General features: G+C 50.9%; 8 protein-coding genes across 8 annotated transcripts; 3 read left to right on the plus strand and 5 right to left on the minus strand.

Annotated features, from left to right (window-relative positions):
* Nucleotides 1-276: 276 nt before the first annotated feature.
* Nucleotides 277-2,798, minus strand: LY79DRAFT_642402 (major facilitator superfamily transporter). Its single transcript, XM_060562377.1, has 4 exons — nucleotides 2,213-2,798; nucleotides 1,643-2,152; nucleotides 869-1,578; nucleotides 277-803 (listed from the first exon to the last, which is right to left on the minus strand). Exons 1-4 carry the CDS (start codon nucleotides 2,416-2,418, stop codon nucleotides 571-573), a joined length of 1,659 nt encoding a protein of 552 aa, XP_060408499.1. The 5' UTR covers nucleotides 2,419-2,798; the 3' UTR covers nucleotides 277-570.
* A 305-nt stretch (nucleotides 2,799-3,103) lies between these two features.
* Nucleotides 3,104-5,973, minus strand: LY79DRAFT_569802 (FAD binding domain-containing protein). The gene is made up of 4 exons (XM_060559089.1): nucleotides 5,788-5,973; nucleotides 5,373-5,714; nucleotides 3,832-5,312; nucleotides 3,104-3,690 (listed from the first exon to the last, which is right to left on the minus strand). Exons 2-4 carry the CDS (start codon nucleotides 5,510-5,512, stop codon nucleotides 3,395-3,397), a joined length of 1,917 nt encoding a protein of 638 aa, XP_060408500.1. The 5' UTR covers nucleotides 5,513-5,714; nucleotides 5,788-5,973; the 3' UTR covers nucleotides 3,104-3,394.
* A 64-nt stretch (nucleotides 5,974-6,037) lies between these two features.
* Nucleotides 6,038-8,474, plus strand: LY79DRAFT_43718 (amidase). The gene is made up of 7 exons (XM_060553168.1): nucleotides 6,038-6,467; nucleotides 6,532-6,553; nucleotides 6,621-6,628; nucleotides 6,691-6,955; nucleotides 7,046-7,240; nucleotides 7,328-7,687; nucleotides 7,741-8,474. Exons 1-7 carry the CDS (start codon nucleotides 6,250-6,252, stop codon nucleotides 8,299-8,301), a joined length of 1,629 nt encoding a protein of 542 aa, XP_060408501.1. The 5' UTR covers nucleotides 6,038-6,249; the 3' UTR covers nucleotides 8,302-8,474.
* A 186-nt stretch (nucleotides 8,475-8,660) lies between these two features.
* LY79DRAFT_594331 (uncharacterized protein) lies at nucleotides 8,661-9,635 on the minus strand (the record flags this gene model as incomplete). The annotated part of the gene is made up of 4 exons (XM_060561673.1): nucleotides 8,661-8,864; nucleotides 8,920-9,100; nucleotides 9,154-9,432; nucleotides 9,607-9,635. 4 exons carry the CDS (start codon nucleotides 9,633-9,635, stop codon nucleotides 8,661-8,663), a joined length of 693 nt encoding a protein of 230 aa, XP_060408502.1.
* A 2,802-nt stretch (nucleotides 9,636-12,437) lies between these two features.
* LY79DRAFT_43750 (polysaccharide deacetylase) lies at nucleotides 12,438-14,043 on the minus strand. Its single transcript, XM_060553169.1, has 6 exons — nucleotides 13,816-14,043; nucleotides 13,670-13,749; nucleotides 13,040-13,595; nucleotides 12,920-12,972; nucleotides 12,732-12,859; nucleotides 12,438-12,676 (listed from the first exon to the last, which is right to left on the minus strand). The coding sequence occupies exons 1-6, from the start codon at nucleotides 13,839-13,841 to the stop codon at nucleotides 12,566-12,568; spliced, it is 954 nt and encodes a 317-aa protein (XP_060408503.1). The 5' UTR covers nucleotides 13,842-14,043; the 3' UTR covers nucleotides 12,438-12,565.
* Nucleotides 14,044-14,827: 784 nt separating this feature from the next.
* LY79DRAFT_43755 (short chain dehydrogenase) lies at nucleotides 14,828-15,942 on the plus strand. The gene is made up of 3 exons (XM_060553170.1): nucleotides 14,828-15,033; nucleotides 15,094-15,797; nucleotides 15,857-15,942. Exons 1-3 carry the CDS (start codon nucleotides 15,025-15,027, stop codon nucleotides 15,906-15,908), a joined length of 765 nt encoding a protein of 254 aa, XP_060408504.1. The 5' UTR covers nucleotides 14,828-15,024; the 3' UTR covers nucleotides 15,909-15,942.
* A 188-nt stretch (nucleotides 15,943-16,130) lies between these two features.
* LY79DRAFT_569823 (cytochrome P450) lies at nucleotides 16,131-17,857 on the plus strand. Its single transcript, XM_060559090.1, has one exon. It carries the CDS (start codon nucleotides 16,213-16,215, stop codon nucleotides 17,731-17,733), a length of 1,521 nt encoding a protein of 506 aa, XP_060408505.1. The 5' UTR covers nucleotides 16,131-16,212; the 3' UTR covers nucleotides 17,734-17,857.
* Nucleotides 17,858-18,587: 730 nt separating this feature from the next.
* LY79DRAFT_526929 (major facilitator superfamily transporter) lies at nucleotides 18,588-20,327 on the minus strand (the record flags this gene model as incomplete). The annotated part of the gene is made up of 6 exons (XM_060555879.1): nucleotides 18,588-19,432; nucleotides 19,489-19,688; nucleotides 19,745-19,995; nucleotides 20,057-20,073; nucleotides 20,128-20,169; nucleotides 20,237-20,327. The coding sequence occupies 6 exons, from the start codon at nucleotides 20,325-20,327 to the stop codon at nucleotides 18,588-18,590; spliced, it is 1,446 nt and encodes a 481-aa protein (XP_060408506.1).
* Between the last annotated feature and the right edge of the window lie 90 nt (nucleotides 20,328-20,417).

A 20,417-nucleotide genomic window follows, 5' to 3' on the forward strand; every position in this document is an offset into this window, starting at 1 on the left:
GGCACGGAGACGGTGTTCATTGGTGGGGCAATCTTATTTGAACCGTGTAAGCGATAACGTGTACGAGCTACTACCGGACATTCTTAGTTATCGATGACTGGACTGGCAGAAACCTCATCTCAATGTCCTGCTGTGTCCCCGTGTCCTAAAAGGCCACACGCGATTGGAGTGGGAACGACGGGAATAAGCGGTGTCACCAGGAGCTAGCGACGGAAAAGTTTAGCCTACCGCACAACGTCGGGAAGTGGATAGCAGCCAATGACCGAGCAGGGGTGAGATTGTGTGACGTGAGGAGAGGGTTATCTAAGGAGTTGGAATGACCCTCCTATGGAGCAGAGAAGCCGGGGGCATTTTCTCTTTCTCTTTCTTCTCTTTCCCCGTTGCCAACGGGAGTTTGGCTTTACCTGGAGCCCAAGATCACGAGTGGTCGCCCTAGTATTGTTTCGTTGGAGACGAATGCAGATAAACGCATATTCAAAGCGAGTCGTTTTCCAGAATCGAAGAATTCTCATGTGTTTGGGTATATGCTCTACAAGTGGATAGGGCTGTCATCAGACATAGATAGAACGACTAAATAGAAGCATGCCCGTGGGTCTCATAAGGAAGTCCGAAGCAGAAACCGCCGACCAGTACCCATAATGCCGCACTGGCGTATATCGGCACCACAGTGTACCCGGCGTATGTTGACACAAACGATGCCACAAGACCGCCCAGACGAAGGAGCGTGGCAGCGATTCCTGTGCCTGTCCCACGAACGGGGCCAGGAAAGGACTCGGGTGTGAATGCGTACATGATGGCATATTCTGTTAAGCGACTGTTAGCAAATTCGTCCCCACGGCCTTGTGTTCCAGAGAGTCAGCAGACTTACCAAAGTTTCCGAGAATCGCGGTGGCACACTGGAAGCCAACGTCAGCAGCTTCGGTTCCGACGGCCGTGTAGGCGAAGAGGAAGGCCCCGGTCAATACGGCAGAGCCCGCCATCATCCACCGACGGCCGAAGCGTGTCTCGACGCAGAAGCCGGCGGCTATCGGACCAGTCACCCCGGCCGAGGACACGATGCAGTAGACCATGTAAGTGTGGTCCAAAGACGTGTTCGCGGAATACGACGACTTGGTCTCCAAGTACGACGGAATAAAGGCAAAGTACAGCGGGTATGCCACACCGACGGTGAGCCAGACGAGGAAAGTCACCGAGGTGTGTTGCGCCATCTTCTTGCCGGCAAACAATTTCTTGTAGTTGTCGGCGTTGTAGTCCCTGAAGCTCTCCCTCAGGATGTCCATGTGCGACAGTTTGGACCCTCGCGGGGCCACGTCGGCGTCTACCGGGGCGACACTGCTGCTCGTGCAGTCGTCCGAGGCCGCGGTTCCATTGCAGCGTCTGTCAATGGCCTGGAGCATGTCAAGAGTCAGAGTCTCAGGGCGACCGTTGTATCGGGCAATGTAGTTCACGGCCTCGACGGCCTCGGCGTCGCGGCCCTTTGAGATAAGGAACTTCGGCGACTCGGGGATTTTGAAAACGACGATTCGAATCAAGCCGAAAGCAATGGCGATGCCGCCGAGAGTAATCATGAGGTACCGCCTAATTAAACATTGTCAGAGACGATGTTTCGACCAATCGAGGTAAGTTGCCGAATTCAACATACCAACCCATGTTGTCCTGCATGCGACACGGAGCGTTCGCCGAAGGACACGCAAAGTGTGACAGGAACAACCAAGCGAGCAGGGAGACAATGACCTGTCCCAAGTTCCACCACGCTGACAGACTAACGAGCAGCCATTGATAGGTTTGCGGCACGAACTCCAGAAAGACGACGCTGTCGACGGGGACGTTGCCTCCGGCTGCGGTGCCAATGATCGTCCAGAGGATGCAGAAGCCGGTAAAGTTCCGGACTCCAGCCACAGCGCATGCAAAGACGCCGCCGTACAGGATGGTCGCGTTGAATGCCGGCTTGCGGCCGATGAGATCAGCAGTCGTACCCCAGAAGGAGGCTCCGACGATCAGGCCGACGTAATAGGCTACGGAGCTGAAGCTAAGGCGCGCAATGTCTATGAACTCATTGCCGACCGGCGGTCGAATGGCCGTGATGCCCTGGGACCAGAAGTTATCGACAATCCAGCCAAAGCCATTCACGACAAACAGAATCCACTGGAACCTGGTTGAGAACTGCCGTTAGTCCCAGTCAATAGGACCGGGTGCTTGAAGGGGAACTCACTTTCCCATGCCAATGGCTCCCAGGTGTTTTGCAATGAGCTCTGACTTCATACGGTAGTTCTCATTCACGGCACCCGTGTAGAACTCACGGAGCGCCGAGTCGGCATCAGAGTCGGCTTCACCGTGCTGGACGGAGCCGGATAACGTCCGTCTCAAGCCGGTGTCCGCCGCACCCTTACCAACACTCTTCTCGCTCGGAGCAGACATGTTGAACACCAAGTGGTTTCGCAAAAGTAACGCAAGAAAATAGACGACTAGATGATTGGGTCCTGCTCCCGAAAAAGAAAGACGGGAAGCTTGGGACCTGGATTTTCGGCAACTCGCAGCCTTGCAGGGCGTCGAGCACCTTAGCTTTATTGAGGCCAGGTACTACAGCAGTCGACGACGAGGCGCTTACTGCCCTAGGTAAGGGTCCAAGAAACCGGAGTAAAAGGTTGCAGGAAGTTAGCCAACACGTTGAACGGCCACTCCACCAATGATATAGTTCAAGACCCGTTATGCCAGGGGCTTTCTGGGGCCAAGGACAAATCAAGGGTCCTTTTCCACTAGGGTAGCCTTCACCTCAGCCTCAGGCTGGACAGATAGGGAGATGTAGATGGACTATCACTCGCCTTGGCGTATGGATGTTGATACGGTCAATCTCTCCCTTAGCTGCGATATATCGTCCCAACCTAAGCCTTTAGGGCCCTCCCCACCCCCACTTTGACATGCACGGCCTGTTCCATAACTTGACGGTGACTCCAAACCGGCTGGGATGTTTGATATAGGCTCGCCAATCAACCCGGCCGCGCGCCGCGTCAAGCTGCCTTTAGAGTTTAGAAAACAAGGAAGTGGTGTGAAACCCTCCGCCCGCATGTTGTGCTATGATGATCTCATAGATGTGGGCTGGTCGCATCCCGGGAGCGCGCGCAATTCTAAAAAAGCCAATATTGCATTATCTGCAAAATCTCTGCAGGTCAATCTTGGATGACACGCGTAACAAAAGGGACACTGAAGCTCTCGTGTCCTTGAATTATTACCCGATCAGAGAAGATAAACAGACGCACCAAGAAGCTCATACGCTGGGCGGATGCGTAAGATGAGCAAAAATCGTGCCGCTTGCGCTGCATGTCCCATATATTGTCGTGTCACTCCGTACACACCGCTATGTTCCCTGCCTCGCTCGGCCTGCATGAAGCGCCGTTTAATAGCCGTCCGCTACATGTAAAAAGCCACCAAAGTAGTCATCCAGCCATTGTGCCGCCAACTCGCCGGCGCCACCATCTGTAGTGCTCCAACGGCTAATAGACCCTACGTAACCGTCCGGTCGCACGACGATCACCCCAGCTTCGTTGGGGAGGAGACCGCCCAGCCACTTGTCCGTACAGGACCGGCCTTGTGTGTCCAGGTGCGCCGCATCGTCCAGGTATACCGTCCAGCCACTCTGAGCAAGCAAGGGCGGGAGAGAAGCAATCTCGAACTCGTTCTTGTCCGTAGATGCTGTGTGCGCGCCGTGTCAGCGTCATGGCGTGCAAAACACATGGCCAAGTGAAACTCGCTGGTTGGTCAAGGACAAAGCTCGGAGCGTCCTCCGATGTGGGGAGAACTAAGGGACCCGACGGACGAAAGGAAATCACTTACTGATGAGGGCAAATGTGCAAAGTTGACTGACTGGAGTGTATCTCTCAGGGCGGACATAGATATCATCGGCCCTTCTGGCCCGGGGCTTCGATTCGTACGACTGAGCTGCTACCCTCGACAGGCGCGAGACCAGAGAAGACGGCCGCGTGATACCGTCACCAAAGGCGCCCAAGAACGAGGCGCCCGCAGCGCCCGACACATTGTTCGACACCACGTAGACGCGGAATTGCCCCAGAACAGGAATGTCCAGCTGGGCGTCTACGGGACATGCGTCGATGTACCGAGTGAGCTTTGCGGGTGGGAGATTGCAGCCCGGGTTAGCGGAGCCCTTGACGGCTTCTCCGCATCCTCGATTGAGCTCGTTCTCGCCGTATTCGACGCCCACGCCCGAGATGAAGCGCGTGTTGGTCTTGAAATTCTCTGCCAGGCGCTTGGCATCGCCGCGGGCGATCTCGTTGGCGTGTTCGAAGTCGAAGTCGATGAGGTCGTGCGCGATCTTCTTGCGCTCCTGCTCGTACGTGCCCAACAGGACGCTTTCCTTGGCGAGCCCGCGTAACGCCAGGTTCAGCTTCCAGCCCAGGTTCCACGAGTCGTGTATGCTCGTGTTCATGCCCTGGGCAGCCTTTGGGCTGTGCGTGTGGCTGGCGTCTCCGGCGATGAAGGCTCGTTGGCTCGCGTCCGAGAAGCGCGCAGCCACGCGCTGGGCGACTTGGTAGTTGCCGAACCACTCCACGGAGCGCCATTTAACGCTGTAAGGTGCCAGTATCAGCTGCGCCTGTTCCATGACGTACTCCTCGCCCAAGTCCTTCGACGAGGTTGAAGACTTCATCTCTATGTAGAAACGGGTCATGTTGCGTTCACGGGGGATAATGAGGATGGACCCATGTTGCTCTGAGAAGACGACTGTCTTGCTCCAGATGTCCGGGAAGTCCGTCTCCAGTTCGCCGTCCAAGACGCCCCAGACCGAGGTGTGCGGCGTCCCCTGGGTGTAAGTGCCGGGAATGCTTTTTCGTACCAGAGACCGCGCTCCGTCGCAGCCGACGAGGTATTCCGAGTTGATTTCCGTCGGACCCAGACCAGCGCGATCGCAATCAATCTGCAGAGAGCCGTCGTCTAGGGCGCAGTAGGTTTGGAAGCTGTGGCTGCGCTGGACTTCGACTCCGCTCTTCCGGAGGTCCTCGATGAAGACAGCCTCCATCATACCCTGATGACACAGCAGGATGTACGGCTGCAAAACATCCACAACGGATGCCGGGTAGTGGACGGACCGGCTCAGCCGGCGCAGGTCGGCATCGTTGGAGCTCTGCCACATGCAAATGTCGTGAACCCTGACTCCGGTGCGGAGAAGCTCGTCGCCGAGGCGGAGCATCTGCAACGTTTCGATGGATTTGGGCTGAATTCCATCTGCGCGGCCGACAGTTGTCTGGTCTGGTCTCTCGTCGATGACTTGAACGCGTTGACCGAATCTCGCAAGCAAAGTCCTGCGTCACCGGATTAGCACGGGGTGGGGCTCGGCCTGCCGGATGAAGTGGGACACCTACCCGAGCATCAGGCCGGCCGGCCCGGCCCCGACGACGCAAACATCAGATCTGCCCGCTCCCCCGTTCTGTCGTTGTTGAGAATATGAATTATGACCGCCGTTTGTGTGAGATCCCGTAAGCGTCGTCGAAGTTGCCGTCATCGTGTTGTGATAGAGAAACAAGTCCTCAATTTGTGCTAAACTTTAGTGTTGCTGGTTATCCACAGAGGATGCAAGGTTCGATATGAATATGTGGCCGAAACGACTTATACCAACAGAGCTATGCAAATTTGTTATTACGAAATATCAGCTTGCTCAGAGCAAAAAGTTATTGCTGACACAGAATCGTGCCCAAGACTTGTCACTGCATATCGCAGGAACAACATGGGTCAATATCCAGCTGATGGTGATGCGAACGGGGCCTACAAGTGTCTTACCATGTTGGCTGTTTCCATCATTGCCCGAAGGCGACCCTCCATGTTTGGCGGGCATTTTCTCCCGCTCCTCCGCCAATTCTGTATCAGGCTGCATTAGATCGATCCCCCACTTACGAAGGATCAAAGAACATGATGGCACAAACCAAGCCGAGGCGGGGTATCCCGCGGGAAAAGGAACCTAAATCTTTTCCCGGTGTAACGGTCTCCACTGATAAACAAACCACTTCGTTAGGATCTCGGCGTTCCAAGTCCGATACCGGCGTATTACACCAATCAGATCCGCCCGACATTTTCGTGCTGGTCACTTCGGCCAGTTGTTGGTTCAGAGCACGCGGACATTCGATTGAAAGAAATCGAAGAAATATCATTTGCGGCTGCTGAAAGCAAGTCAAGCCACTCACAGCTGTTCAACAACCCCCCTAACATTATTACGTGTGCATTCTGGATAGCGCACCGGCAGCCATGATGGAACCTGCAACCACAAAGCCCACGCAGGACTGGCAAGATGTAGTGGCTAACAAGAGACAGGTTCGGGCAGAATCTATCGCCGCACAAGCACAAGAAGGAAAGGATGCAAGGTTTGTTGACATCACGAGCATTGGGGACGCTGCAGGGCTCTCATTAATGATATCACGTGGCGAAATCTCATGTGAGAATGTTGTCAAAGCGTACATCCAAAGGTACACTTCTGGTTCTCCTAAGCATACGATGTGATTACTAACTAGGCTATCTAACCTTTTGTAGAGCTATCGAAGCACATGAGAAGGTATGGATTTGTCTCTCATCATATTACTTGGCGAAAGTGCACTGACTTATTAGTCCGACGGTTTCAGACCAACTGGTAGGCTGCAGCTTCAAATCACATCTGACAGTGCCTTCACTAAGTCTACGTTTATTAAATAGTTTGACGGAGATACTCTTCGAAGATGCGTTGCTACATGCCAGAGAACTGGACGCTTATATGACCAAGCATGGCAAGCCTCTTGGTCCGTTCCACGGCGTTCCCATGACACTCAAAGACCAGTTCAATGTTCAAGGTTTTGACTCGACCCTTGGTTATGTCGGAAGATCATTCAAGCCAGCTGGAGAAGACGCTGTGATTGTGAAAATCCTACGGTCTTTGGGTGCCGTCATAATTGCCAAGTCCAATATTCCGCAGAGCATCATGGTCAGTCATAGAACTCGCCTGTTATTACGCTGCTCGCGAGTCCGATTAATAGCGAACGAGGCTGACTGTTAACCTCTTCCTCCATGACAGTGGTGTGAGACAGAGAATCCTTTATGGGGTCTCACGACCAATCCCCTGAGTGACAAATACACTCCTGGCGGCTCAACTGGTGGCGAGGCAGCCCTGCTTGCTTGTAATGCTTCGGTTCTAGGATTTGGAACAGACATTGGAGGGAGCATTCGCATTCCATCGCACATGATGGGGCTGTATGGGTTCAAACCCAGTGTAGGTTATTCCAGTTGCCGCAAGAAGGAAGCCGAGCTCCTGTCTCGGAATTGTACTCGATGCAATGGAAGCTGATATCTCTCACAGAGCGGACGTTTGCCCTACAGGGGCGTCCCGGTCTCCACAGAGGGCCAAGAACATGTCCCATCGGCTGTTGGTCCGATGGCTCGCAGCCTTAACACTATTCATCTAACGATGAAGCACCTCATCGACGCCAGGCCATGGGAGTTGGATGCTCGCTGCGCACCGATTCCTTGGCGAGACGATGTATACAGAGAAACTTTGTCCAGGCCCCTGACTATTGGTGTTCTGTACGATGATGAAGTTGTCCGTCCTCATCCGCCCTTGTCCCGTGTTCTTCGTGCGGCGGTGGAGACTCTGAAAGCAGCGGGTCACGAAGTGCTGGAATGGAACGCTGACCTGCACGGTGAGTGTATAAGGATCATGGTTAGTCCAGTGAAATCTCTGCTTTCGGTTCTTCGCTGATTGTCTACTTCTAGGACCAATATTACACAGTAGATGGTTGTGAAGACATCAGAAAAGACGTGGAAGTCGGGGGTGAGCCGTTTATCCCCCATGTGGACAAGCTTATCAAGCGCGGCGAGCCCATTTCCGTCTACGAATACTGGCAGCTGAACAAACGCAAGTGGGAGCTACAGCAGAGATATCTTGAAAAGTGGCAGTCTATCCGATCATCCAAGACGGGTCGCACGGCTGACATCCTTCTCTTGCCACCCATGCCGCACGCGGCGGTGCCACATGGCGGGTGTCGCTGGGTTGGATACACAAAAGTGTGGAACTTTCTCGACTACCCGGCGCTAGTCATCCCCGGGGGACAGGTCTGCCAGCAGGATGTTCACGAGCCTTGGGATGTGGAAGCAAGAGGCGCCGAAGACCAGTGGAATATCAGCCTATGGACATGTCATAGGGAAGAGATGGCCGCCCTTGGTTTGCCAGTGGGGTTGCAGATCGTTGGCCGGAAGCTGGAGGAAGAGGTGGTACTCGCCGCTGGGAAGATGATAGACGATGCTTTGCGAGGGAGAAGCGGAGCCTCACAGTAGAAGATGGACCTCAATCAAGTTCCATTAACAAAGTGTATGCTATTGCTGTCTGCATACTGAAATGGCGTAATAAGGAGAATCAAATCTGATTCTATAGTAGTGGCGAGGAAATGTGATACGATATTAGACATTGGAGGCCGTGGTATGCCTCTCTTCTCCGTTAAAGTTCATTTTGATGCCTATAGCCATTAGGAATGCCAGACACGTAAGTTCATGTCTACATACTTGCATGATAGGAAGTGGATGCTCTACATGACCAAGGTACTTTTATAGTGCCGGCAGAATGCATACTTAAATGGCCTATCGGCATGACAATCCTCCTTCAGCGTAGGTTGTAAAGGAACACTACCGTTCGCTTTTCAAGAGCTCGTGCGAAACATGTACCGAAGTAGGTGTCTTAAGACAACGCTGCTGCTTGAGCCTAATGTATTGGGAAATATCTTTCGTGTCTTCAAGGTGTAGGCTCGCAGCTCTTGCACGTTGTGGAAAGTCTGGACTCTTCCCTTGTTGCTCCGTTGGTAGTGCATCAGATCGATGATGTTCACATGTGTCCGTCGTGTAGCCTACGATCAGTGTCAGGATGAACCAACCAAATTTTATTGTATAATAAACTCTTACCTTCTCGCATCCTTCACAGGTATTCGGAAGTGGCTTGATATCAATTGCGCGACAAAGCACATGCCACGCAGTCAAGTTGTCTTCTGCACCCATCCACATCTCCATTTCCTTTTTCAGCGCCTCTTGGTATTCATTCCACGGATTGGGTGACTTGTGTTGGTCATGGTGCCAGCCCATATGTCTTTCCAAGTTGGCATACGATTCGTTCGGGGGAGAGTAGGATCATAATTGAACGTAGGGTAAGAGTGGAAAAATGCGTCTAAAGGGGTTTCTATATTTTGTCGATGAGCAGGAGAGTCGCGTAGGTGTTGTTGTAAAGCCTCATTGTTGTTGAAAGACCGGTTACAGGTTTCGCATTCAAAAGACAGCGTATGAACAGGAGAGTCGCGTAGATGTTGCTGTAAAGCTTCTTCGCTACCGAAAGATCGGTTACAGGTTTCGCATTCAAACGACGGTGCATGAACAGGAGAGTTGCGTAGGTGTTGTTGTAAAGCCTCCTCGGTGCCAAAAGATCTGTTACAGGTTTTGCATTCAAACGACAGTGCGTGAACAGGAGAGTTGCGTAGGTGTTGTTGTAAAGCCTCCTCGGTGCCAAAAGATCGGTTGCAAGTTTTGCATTCAAAAGACAGTTTATGAACAGGAGAGTTGCGTAGATGCTGTTGTAAAGCCTCCTTGCTACCAAAAGACCGGTCGCAAACATTACAATGGAAGGCCATGATGCTAGACAAGTGACTTGTCATGCCAATGTGTGGATGAGACTTTTCCCCGAGAATAAGTTAAATGGAGTTAGCAGGAAGCGACAGCGTATTTAAATATGTGACTAATATAAGTAAGTCTACGCCCAAGGCCAACGGTCTAATGCAGGCGATAAGTGAGTAACACACTCATGTGTGTAGAGTGCTTGTATGAACCAACGGACGATGAACTGGACCAACCATTGTGATGCCATTACTGGCCATGCAGCATGGTGAATTCCGTCTGGTCAACCCCTTAGAAAGCGTATTGGTTACGGTAGCCCCACGCTCTCAATGCGGTCTTGAACTCCCAGGAGCTATTCACCTACTTAAGCACCGTTTGCCTGCATCCAAAACCGGTCAAAAAACCAGATATTGAATGTTTCTCATCAACACTCGTTTGCATTATAAGCGAATGACAGATGACCTCTATATAAAGGGGTTCTATCAGAGCTGGCTATTAGACAAAGTGCAACGCCACTGTGCATGCCTAAATCAACACAAGCGCGCTTTCCTGCGTCTCGCAATCCCTGATGATCACACCATGCCCAGTTTTGACCAACGACTGCAGGAGCCCGGCGGCATCGTATAGACCTAAGACGGGAGCCCAGACAACAGCGCAACAGACGCCCATTGATGTGGGGTTAATTATCTCGCCAGCGACTCATGGCACTGTAACAAACAGGCGAGTATCGTTTGATAAAACCCTCCAGCTCTGCGAGGTACTCCTCAATAGAGACAAATCGGGAGAGTACGGCGGCAAGCACAGCAGCAACTTGCCAGCACCGTCGCACATCTGCTAGATTCTGACTTAGTGATGGATCGAGGAGTATTCTATCACGATTGGCAAATTCGAATTGCGATATTGTCAAGCGAGAGATTGGTTGTTCATTGTGCCCATGAAGACTCGTCGAGCTCACATATTGGCCCCTCCGTCTTCTAGCAATAGCGGAGGTCACCTATGACATGCTTTGCATCGAACCGAAGGAAGACCGTTGTCATTTTCAGGAGGGGGACACTGGCACACCAGGATGGTCAATTGGAAGGCATGTACTCTGTTTTCTATCAACAGAACCAACCCCCTGTTTCTTGTTTCTCCACCCGCCACTTGGCAAACCGCCTTGCTGTCGCCTCTTGCGGAGAAAGCTGGGAACAAGAATGCCACGCAGCTCGGCGATAAGACGGATGCATCTCGCCTGCAAAATGGGGTTGGTTGCGAGTCGTCCACGACAGGCACAGGGCGCCTATCTACAAGCAAGTCGCAGGGTGGGTCGATAAGCTCGGGTTGTGTGGTGGACATGTGAAGGGTCGCCTCTCCTTTTCGGTCGGCGCCTATGCAGGAGCATCCTCGATTTGAGGACGGGAACTATACACGGAACAGCAAGGTCTCGGATGTCCCATCTTGGGGGTCAAACAGGCTCCTGGCACGTTGAGGACTTTCTTATATAGTGATTGGAGGCCAGATATGGATATTGCGTTCACTATAAGTAATTGGAAGAAATTTCCTTATTGCGTGGCTAGGAAGCTCTATTGCATGAAGATACAACGAACTTAACGGCTAGTCGCTGACCTCCGCGGCTCCGTCCGGCAGTGACGCCGTTTTAGGACGCTTCTGAGCCGGACCGAGCCCCTTGGACGTAGCGGGGGCCTGGGGCGGCGACAACGACGCCAAATGCGTGTATCGAGGTAGCTCGCCAGTCTATTTTCTTGACATCAAGAACCTCTAGAGATTCGATTCTTACTTGAGCACAATATCTCCTCTGGCTTTCACATACTGTCGATATGGCTTCTCTCCCATCTCCTTGCACGATTTGGTAAACAAGTGGGCAAGTGGTGTCGCTAGCGAGCGGCTGGCTGCGCTGCACTGGAGGTCACACATGAGCTGATAGCACGGTGCTCGAAAGTACTCTGCATTGCTACCGTTGGGATAGCGGATCAGGACTCACGTTGAGTTAGGCTGCGAGGATGGGCACTAACACGTAGCCCGTCGAAATACGCCAAGGCGCATGACCGGCACGGCCTGACCAGTGTCTAAGCCGCTGTTTCTGCAAGCCTGCTGGAATTTGTGGGGTGCAGAGAGGGACAGACGAGCCTGCGTTCTACTTCGCAAGCTAACAGTGTTTGACTGACCTCAGCTACCTTTGCGGTACGGTTGACTACCCCATCGGGCACGGGAAGACGCTATCTTGATTTGTTCCGGCATTAGTCCAACTGACGGGGCATGCGAAAGAATCGTTTGGGTAAGGTTGTCTTGGCAGCGAAATAGACTCGTTTCTCCGCGCCCAAGCGTCTTCCCGCACACGATGAGTGAGCCTTGAGAGGGCTTTGAACGCAGGATCTATGAAATGTTACGCTATTCCCCAGAGAAAAATTGAGCCAAAACCTCTGGAATCTTCTCGATTTCGAGCAGGAGAACCATTAAATTGCAGTCCCTCATAAGGTGGCATGCATGGTGTCAAGAAGTGGCAAAGGGGGGCTAGATGAACGCGGAAGATGGTTCTGGGAATGATGGACGGTTCATTACTGCTCTTTCTGACATCGCATGGCACGTTCAGTGAAGAGTCGAAGGGGTATGCAGTCCTGCGAGACACTCTTGAGCTTAGATGCGGGATATTTTCTGCTTCCATAGTCTTTGGTTCCTAGCTTTGGTTTGAGCCTGGGGTTGGTTGATCTTGACTATAACAGACTAGCATCTGGTCATAGAAAGAGGTTTTCGAGATATCATTTCACTTCACCCTCATGAACCATAGTGGCGGATGACCCAGCCACATCCGAATCCTAGCCTGAGGAGTAAAATTCATCTTCATCAGCAGCCTTCACAAATTACTTCCTCATTCATGGATATATTTTGTGTAAGGGAGTATACTGGTGGACCTCACTAGCCTCGACACTCGCATCAGTATCTCAACTGCCTACGACTGCGTCTTTTTCCACTCCTCGTATTTTTTCATGACCTCCTCCTTACTAGCAGGCATTAGTCCCCCTTCCGGAACCGGGTTCTTGGACTTGAAGTAGTCGCTCATCTTTCCAGAAGTTAGAATACCGCAAAAGTGCAATAAGTGAGAATTTGTAAAATACCTCTCCCATCGTTACCCACTCGACACCTTCGTGTTTGTTTATGTGCTCAATGATGCGCTCATGCATCAGGAGAACATGGGGCCGACCCGAGACATCCGGGTGGATTGTCATGGGGAAAATAAACTCGTCTGCTCTCATGGTCAAAATCCCGAACTATCCACTCTTCTTTAAACTGTTAGTATACTTACCATATTCTCTGTAAAAGTAGTCGAAATGATCCCGCCAGATATCTTCAACATCCCTGCAGCGCAATCATTGTCAGCCTCTCAGGACTGTCGTCATAGTCCAAAAAAAAAAAAGCCACTTACCTGGGATTCACCCAACCGTGCGAGTTCGCCGAGTTCTTCATAAACATCATGGGAGGAAGATCGTCAATGTACCAGGAACCAGGGATCTCGACCAATCCAGTCTCCTTCCCCTTCACCAGGGGCTTCATCCATGTCTCGGCTTTTTGCGTGTAATCGATCTTGGTCCAGGTGTCCCCGGTTCTCAACCAGTACGCCTGACAGTCATGGTGCGACATTGAGTGATCATACTCGATGCCATAGCTCAGGAGCAGCTCGGTGCCCTCTTCACTGGTCTCCCACCACGGCGCAACGCTGCCCTTAGGGGGCTTGCCGCAGAACTCGGTGAGCATCTTCCACGTCTTGTCGAGGACATCGCGCTGCTGCTCCAGAGTCATATCGACAGGGTTCTCGTGACTGTAGCCGTGCAGGCCGATTTCGTGCCCTGCATCACGCACCATGGCGCATTCTTCTGGAAATGTCTCCAGAGTATGGCCAGGAATAAACCAAGAGGCTTTGATGCTGTACTTTTCAAAAAGCTTCAGAAGGCGGCGCGTGCCGATAGTCCCAGCCCAAAGACCTTGGATCCAACCATTTATCAGCTGCCCCAGGTCGACATCACCAAAAGTCACCGGCTTCAAGAATAGTACTTACCTCGACTGATGTCGCTAGTGCTGTCCTCGCCGCCGTAAGAGCCGAGCCAGCCAGCTACGGCATCGATATCCACACCATAGCTATAACGCGAGGGGTGTTAGAGTACATCCATGTCTGAGCAATGCTTCTCCAAGGCGGCTCCATACCAGACAATCACTTTCTTCTTTCCCATTGTGCGTGATAGATGCTTGCGTCATTCAATATCGCAGATGCGAAGTGTATACGGATGTCCGAACGTTATCCCCGCGATTGAGACCTTTCTTTATGATGCAAATTCGAACCAACAACATACGGGCTAGGAAGTCGTTTGGCCCAAAAGCCTGGTACTTGGTTGAAGCCGAGTCTCAGCACTTCGAGACCTACCCCTCAGTGATGGGGGTTTTGCATAGAGACAAAGCTATGCATGTCTTATCGCATGCTTTGGTTCTTTGGTATCTTCACCTCTCAACGCCCAGTCTACGTACCACAGATAGGGGTGCGGGGAACTGGGCCTAGAATGTCTCCCGTTCTCAATGCTACGTCGCAGATGTAACTTCGAACTCATTCTAACCTGTCCTTGCATTTCCTTGCGTTGGGACTTGTTGGTCACGTCCATTCAACCCTCGTAGCACTTATCGGTTGATGGGGGGAACGGGCGGCTCCACCCCCATTCTTGGATCGACGAACGAAATGACACCCACTTCTGAACACCCACCTGGATTATGATAAGCCTTTGGCGTTCTGTGTTCTCTCCGCATACTTTTGGTACATGAATGGGACCTTGATTGCATCAGATCGTCAGCTCGTTATGGTCCTGGTTGTTTTAGACCCCTGCAATGCTTTTATCTTCCAAACAGAAGCGACTTCTCCGGGGCAGAGAGCCAACTACTGCCAAACCAGGCAGCTGGAATGGCACCCAACAATCTACGATGCACCCATCGGGACGAGATATGATGACTGGGTTATGGTTACCATGTATTAGAAGAACCGTGACCTGACAAGAGAATGGGGGAATGGAAAGGAGAGGCTATCACTGTGCATCGATGCCGCAGCGAATGGTGAAGTTTAGAACATTCCGAATGCTTTTCGATCGGCAGCAAGTAGACTTTGATTAACCTTGTCGACAAGGCGCTGAGCTCAAAACAAATCAAAAACTGCCATTCACTCATCGTGCTATCGCCGAAGTTGTTAAAAGTTTATGATCCATATCCTTCAGGAGCAATGTTACATCATACTCCTTTTTAGCTATCCTCTGTACGACAAAACAGAAACACCTCAAGTGACCCAGACATAATCAAACAACTATATCCAATAACCATTGAAACATAGCGATTCTCAGTCGTCTCAAAAACACAAGCAGAACACAACCTCCCGAGATGTCAAAAGTACGTCGAAAGGCAAGGGGGGTCAAAGGTCATGCCTGCAATAGACTCTAACACTTCCAGTTCTCTCTGACGGGTCGCGTCGCCGTTGTCACGGGTGGTGGCCGGGGTTGTGGGCTTGCTTTTGCCCAAGGTCTTGCTGAAGCAGGGGCTGATGTCGCCATCTTCGACTTGATCGACCCAGACCCCGTCGCGTTTGAACAACTCTCCGCAGCAACTGGTGTTCGAGCAAAGGCATACGTTGTGGATGTAACATCGGTTTCAAGCTTGGAGAAAGGCTTCGCCTCCGTTGCGACCGACTTCGACGGTAAGCTGGACATCTTCGTTGCTTGCGCTGGTGTGAACAAGAACGTGGAATTTCTCGACACCGAAGAGGCAGATTTTGACAGGCTCTACGGGGTCAATTGCAAGGGACTATACTTCTCCGCCAAGCTTGCTGCAAAGGCCATGATCTCGAACGGGACCAAATACGGCAGCATTATTTTCGTCGCCAGCATTGCATCTCATATTGCGATTCGCTCACAACGGTCTACTGCTTACTGCGGTACCAAAGGCGCCGTTCGAGCGATGGTGGCGCCTATCGCTGCTGAGCTGGACAAGCATGGCATCCGCGTCAACTCAATCTCTCCCGGCTACGTGAGAACCGAGATGACAGCCCCTTTTCCCGACCTTCTGGAGAGTTGGAAGGACGAAATCATGAACGGTAGAGTTGCAGAGCCAGATGATATCAAAGGTGCATGCGTCTTTCTGGCCAGCGATGCTAGCAGGTATGTTGGCCTACTTTAATTAAGCTAAATGATGAGATGCGATGACTGAGGCTTGACAGATACTGTCAGGGAAGCGACATTGTGGTTGACGGAGGTGTCACAAAATGGTAGTACCAATATGGATTCCCAAAAGAGTTACCTTAGGGTTTCTCCCAGAAATCGTGTACCTTCAGTGCTATTTAAATGAATGAGTTGCAAAAAAGCCAAGTTATACCTCTTTCTGATTGGTTCTCTGCTATCGTCCGAGGGTTGACATTAGCGAAAGTCACGTGTAATCATATTATAATGCAACCTCATGACTCACCATACCCATGCCGCCATATTCTTTGTTGAGTCGAAGGTTTCCTTTAGCTATCTTGATACAAGACACATACTCAGCATTGAGCAACCAGAGGCCTGGGTAAGCATAGACACTATGGCCGTTTTTGCCGATCTTTGGGCCATGATGGCCAATAAGGCCGTGATTTTACTTGGCATCACACCGTTGGCGGTTCTCGGTTTCTATTTCATCTCCAACATCTTTCTTCACCCTTTGCACAAGGTTCCTGGGCCATGGATAGCAACCATATCCCCGCTCTGGTTATGGTACCACTCGTATGTCGGCGACGAGACAACTTCAATTGCACGGCTGCATTCGGTTTATGGACCGGTCGTCCGGATAGCCCCAAATGATATTGATATCAGCGATGGTGCGGCCCTTACCCCTATCTACTCGGAGAAAGGTGGGTTCTTGAAAGCGCCTTGTTACGCCAACTTCGACTTTGACGGGTATCCAACCATCTTCTCCGCTCTGAGCCCAGCACATAGATCCATTCGGGCAAAGGCAGTAGTCGGCATGTTCAGTCCTGCATCGATTCGCAAAGAGGGCGATGCAATCCTCCAGTCCTGTGCAAAAAGACTTGTCGTGCACATCAAAGAACAGGCATCCAACGGAGGAACAGTCAACATGCTCACTATGGGGAGGTGCCTGGCCCTTGATGCTGTCACTGAGTATCTGCTCGGCAAATCTTACGGAGCCATTGCCGAGCTTGAGGCATACAAAACCAGTAATTCGTCCACGAAATTGTCTGCCAGCAAGTTTGTTGACACATTCGTCGCCGTTGGACGATTCTTTCTATTGCCAAAATGGATCTTTCACGGTCTCGAGTGGATCCTGCCTAAGCTTCTCCCTGACCAAGAGGTCGATCGGTCGATGGATCTGGTCACGCGCTTCTGCACCCAAGTTGTTGACGATGCCGATGCCGATCTGGAGAGGAATCAGACATACCAGGCTCGGTTACTGAGAGCTGGCATCAGTAAGGAAGAAGCCGCGTTACAGTGTATGGATCTCATGTTCGCTGGCACCGACAGCACTGGGATGAATTTCGGCACGATATGTTGGCATTTAGCACAATCGCCAAAGGCATACAAAAAGCTAAAAGACGAACTCGCGTCGCCAGCAGCTTTGCAGGCTGATCCGCAGACTCTCCCATATCTCCGAGGTGTAGTTCGCGAAGGACTGCGGCTGTCTATGGCAAACCCGACAAGGCTACCTCGCGTGGTGCCGTCGACCGGGTTTTCATTCTCGACAAAGATGCCGTCGGGTGAGGCCAGGACCTTCGAGTTTCCCGGTGGTACCTGCATCGGTTGTGCTTCATTTAGCCTACACTTCAACGAGGATGTATTTCCCGATTCAAGATCCTTCAAACCCGAACGGTGGCTTGATTCAACCGAAACGATGCTGCGTGACTACATTCCCTTTGGTCTTGGACCAAGGCAATGCATTGCTCGCAACCTTGCGTCCAGTGAGCTGTTCTGGGCCGTAAGGGAATTGGCTGTTTCGGGAGTTATTGATGGTGCTCAGACAACAGGACGCATGAAGGAAGGCATTATTATTGATGAATGGTTCAATTCTAAGGTTCCGGGCCACGCAATCGAGTTGACTTGGAGGCAATAGAAATTTTGGTTTGATTTCAAACGGAACATGGTAGGATTATTCGATGCGGAATCATTTAGGTTACGATTCTGCTTGTAGCAAACCAAACTTGGTGGAAACACGATCGCAGGGTTCCATCTCTCTCATGTGATCTTCACCTTGAGTTGAAACGATCCAAGTTGTCGGTTCAATATGTCCCTAACAATCATATAGTGCTTACGCATTGGTAATGTGTAGGCTGAGTGTATGTCTCCCCACTACTAGAAAAGTTCCGACGCCGTTTATCCGAACGAAACCTCATGTCTAGGCCTAACATGTATCAGTAACCGGATAAAATGGTGACGCCGATGTGGAGTAACCATCCATAAAACTGAGTCAAATCGACAATTTTTGGTCAGAACTGACGGCATCGTCGTGGCAGCAGGGCTTGTAGATGTGCAAGCTGAGTCTGTTCTTATGTAGTTCTCAGTTTTCTGTGCATTGTCAGGGTTTAACTTTTGGCAGCAGAAACCAGTTCCAAGAAGTGGTCCGCTTCATTGACGAAAAGAGGGTCATGACAGCTATTGATGGTGTGGCATTTGAGCTTTCTGAGGCTAAGGATGCCTACGCACGGCTGAAAGCAAGAAGGACTTTTCCAAAATTGTCATCAACATAGAGTCCTGGATCAACCCGAGGCTAAAGCTTCAAGTAAAGCTTCATTTACCTTCATTGATATCATTGTTCGGCCTATATTACTACCTGTTGCGAAAGGTGTACTCCACATACCTACCTACTCTATTATAGTCCTTTCCTTGTATTCATGCACCGGGGACCCTGCTTAGGATGATTTCGAAAAATCTGTCTGTGTTCATGAAATTTCTTGGCCTATGATTCACCTAAACGAAAAATCTCCATCTCGGATCCTTTTCGCCCTCGCTCAGGTCCCGTGTCTCGACATCCTCCGCTCTTAGGGAAATCCGCTGGTCCTTGTTCTTTCTGCTATTTTCTACACGCATCCAAATTCCCAGCCAAAGCGTAAAGAGTATACAAGTAACATTGCAACTAGCTGTCGCAATGAGTGTTGGAGCATATCGTGGGGCGTATGTTGTCCGAAAAGTTCCCGCTGAGAGAATGCCGCCTAGGTTGCCAAGACCCACAAGCAAACCAGTGGTTGCGGCCCGCGAATTCTCGCTCAGATTATTGTTGTTATGCCAGCTGTGAACAAGGCAGCTCGGGATATACGCGCCGGCGGTGAGCAGGAAGGTCGCGAAGTACGCGACTCCAACGTGAGCACGCGCATCGATGACGGCCAGCACAACAAGGCCTATGAGGCTTATTGTCAAGCTACCGATGATGTGAAAGGTACGTTCCCGGTTCTTGTCAGAGCTGTACGTGACAGCAAGCAGAACCAAGAAGCCAGTAACGTTTGGAGGAACCGTGAGTAAGTTTGTCGTTACTTTATCGTAGCCTAACCGACCAATGACAAGAGGAAGGAAGTTTGCTGTTGTAGCGAATGCCACAGGATAGGTAAAACTGATAATGCACCAGATGGGGAACTTCCAGTCTTTCCAGGTTTGAAAGCATTGTTTGAGACTAAACTCTTCTCCAAGGTTGCGAGTGCCATCTCGGAGGGATCGGGGAGAAGCCACTTCCCGCTCGGCTTGGGTTAGGAACCATGCACTTTGGGAATTTGCAGGTAGCCACCAAAAGGCAATGACACCAAAAATAACTGTTAAACCTCCTGTGCTATATTATTAGTCATTCTCTCCCAATTGATGTATATGGTCGGGCTCATACCTTCAAGGAGAAAAAGCCACATCCACCCTTGAACGTGAGGATGTTGAATCCGAAACACTCCGAACGAGATTAGACCGGAAAAGGCACTAGCTAACAACGCGCTGCCAAAGAATAAAGCGATCCGAAAGCCAAGCTCCCCTCGCGTGTAGAATAAGGTCAAATAGAAGACAGCTCCGGCAAAGAAACCAGCCTCAAGTGCCCTGATGGACGTACAGTATGAGTATTGGCATAAATAGCGGAGGAAGATTAAACTTACCCAAGGATCAAACGAATAGCCAGCATGCCGCCGAAGTTCTTGCAAGCCGCTTGCAGGAGTGCCATAGCACCCCATCCTACCATGAGTCCCGGCAAGACAATGCGACCGGAGTAACGCTTAGTTAAAAGGTTCAGCGGTAAGTCACAAAGTCCATTTGGAATATAGAAGAGCAGTATAAGTAGAGAGTATTGTTCTCCGACGAATCCCAAATCCTTGCTCATGCCGTCTGTTTCGGCATTTCCAAGGTTACTCTAGTCACAATATTAGCGAGAAAATCAAATTCGGTTGCTATATAACATTTACTCTGTCGACTGCGTTGAAAAAATACACTGTGTATGTCAGCATGAATTTTCTCTTTATATCAAACTCGAGATTTCTATTACTTAACGAGAGAAAGGGCAGAAGCCACATGTCCATCTTTCGAACTAAGTAGAATCAATGTCAGAGATATTCAATAGAGACAAAGCATTGTATTCACTTCTCCAAACTTACCATAAGCCTTTTCTGTGGCATCATTAATCATAATCTGATTTCCAGACTCTTGGTCATCAACTGTACGCCCGTCAGAAGGCTTCGACCCCATTGTTTCAGATTTCTCCATATTCAAAGCGGTGAGCTGCATCGAACTGATAAATATGTAACGCTGATCGGTGTATCTTAGACGACCTAGTAC

Source organism: Colletotrichum navitas (assembly GCF_030913465.1).
Source record: "Colletotrichum navitas strain CBS 125086 chromosome Unknown LY79scaffold_105, whole genome shotgun sequence".
Lineage (NCBI taxonomy): Eukaryota > Fungi > Ascomycota > Sordariomycetes > Glomerellales > Glomerellaceae > Colletotrichum > Colletotrichum navitas.

What these genes read in the sequence shown, in the direction of transcription:
- LY79DRAFT_642402 (XM_060562377.1), bottom strand. Translation starts at nt 2,418, where the DNA reads ATGTCTGCTCCGAGCGAGAAGAGTGTTGGTAAGGGTGCGGCGGACACC. An exon ending in GGAGCCATTGGCATGGGAAA is followed by an intron (nt 2,153 to 2,212) that starts GTGAGTTCCCCT and finishes GTTCTCAACCAG; the next exon opens with GTTCCAGTGGATTCTGTTTG. An exon ending in ATGCAGGACAACATGGGTTG is followed by an intron (nt 1,579 to 1,642) that starts GTATGTTGAATT and finishes ATGTTTAATTAG; the next exon opens with GCGGTACCTCATGATTACTC.
- LY79DRAFT_569802 (XM_060559089.1), bottom strand. Translation starts at nt 5,512, where the DNA reads ATGACGGCAACTTCGACGACGCTTACGGGATCTCACACAAACGGCGGT. An exon ending in CCGGCCGGCCTGATGCTCGG is followed by an intron (nt 5,313 to 5,372) that starts GTAGGTGTCCCA and finishes CCGGTGACGCAG; the next exon opens with GACTTTGCTTGCGAGATTCG. An exon ending in TTGCACATTTGCCCTCATCA is followed by an intron (nt 3,691 to 3,831) that starts GTAAGTGATTTC and finishes GCGCGCACACAG; the next exon opens with CATCTACGGACAAGAACGAG.
- LY79DRAFT_43718 (XM_060553168.1), top strand. Translation starts at nt 6,250, where the DNA reads ATGATGGAACCTGCAACCACAAAGCCCACGCAGGACTGGCAAGATGTA. An exon ending in ATATTCCGCAGAGCATCATG is followed by an intron (nt 6,956 to 7,045) that starts GTCAGTCATAGA and finishes CCTCCATGACAG; the next exon opens with TGGTGTGAGACAGAGAATCC. An exon ending in TGTATGGGTTCAAACCCAGT is followed by an intron (nt 7,241 to 7,327) that starts GTAGGTTATTCC and finishes TATCTCTCACAG; the next exon opens with AGCGGACGTTTGCCCTACAG.
- LY79DRAFT_43750 (XM_060553169.1), bottom strand. Translation starts at nt 13,841, where the DNA reads ATGGGAAAGAAGAAAGTGATTGTCTG. An exon ending in AAGAAGAAAGTGATTGTCTG is followed by an intron (nt 13,750 to 13,815) that starts GTATGGAGCCGC and finishes CTCGCGTTATAG; the next exon opens with CTATGGTGTGGATATCGATG. An exon ending in CACGGTTGGGTGAATCCCAG is followed by an intron (nt 12,973 to 13,039) that starts GTAAGTGGCTTT and finishes ATTGCGCTGCAG; the next exon opens with GGATGTTGAAGATATCTGGC.
- LY79DRAFT_43755 (XM_060553170.1), top strand. An exon ending in CTGGCCAGCGATGCTAGCAG is followed by an intron (nt 15,798 to 15,856) that starts GTATGTTGGCCT and finishes GAGGCTTGACAG; the next exon opens with ATACTGTCAGGGAAGCGACA.
- LY79DRAFT_569823 (XM_060559090.1), top strand. Translation starts at nt 16,213, where the DNA reads ATGGCCGTTTTTGCCGATCTTTGGGCCATGATGGCCAATAAGGCCGTG.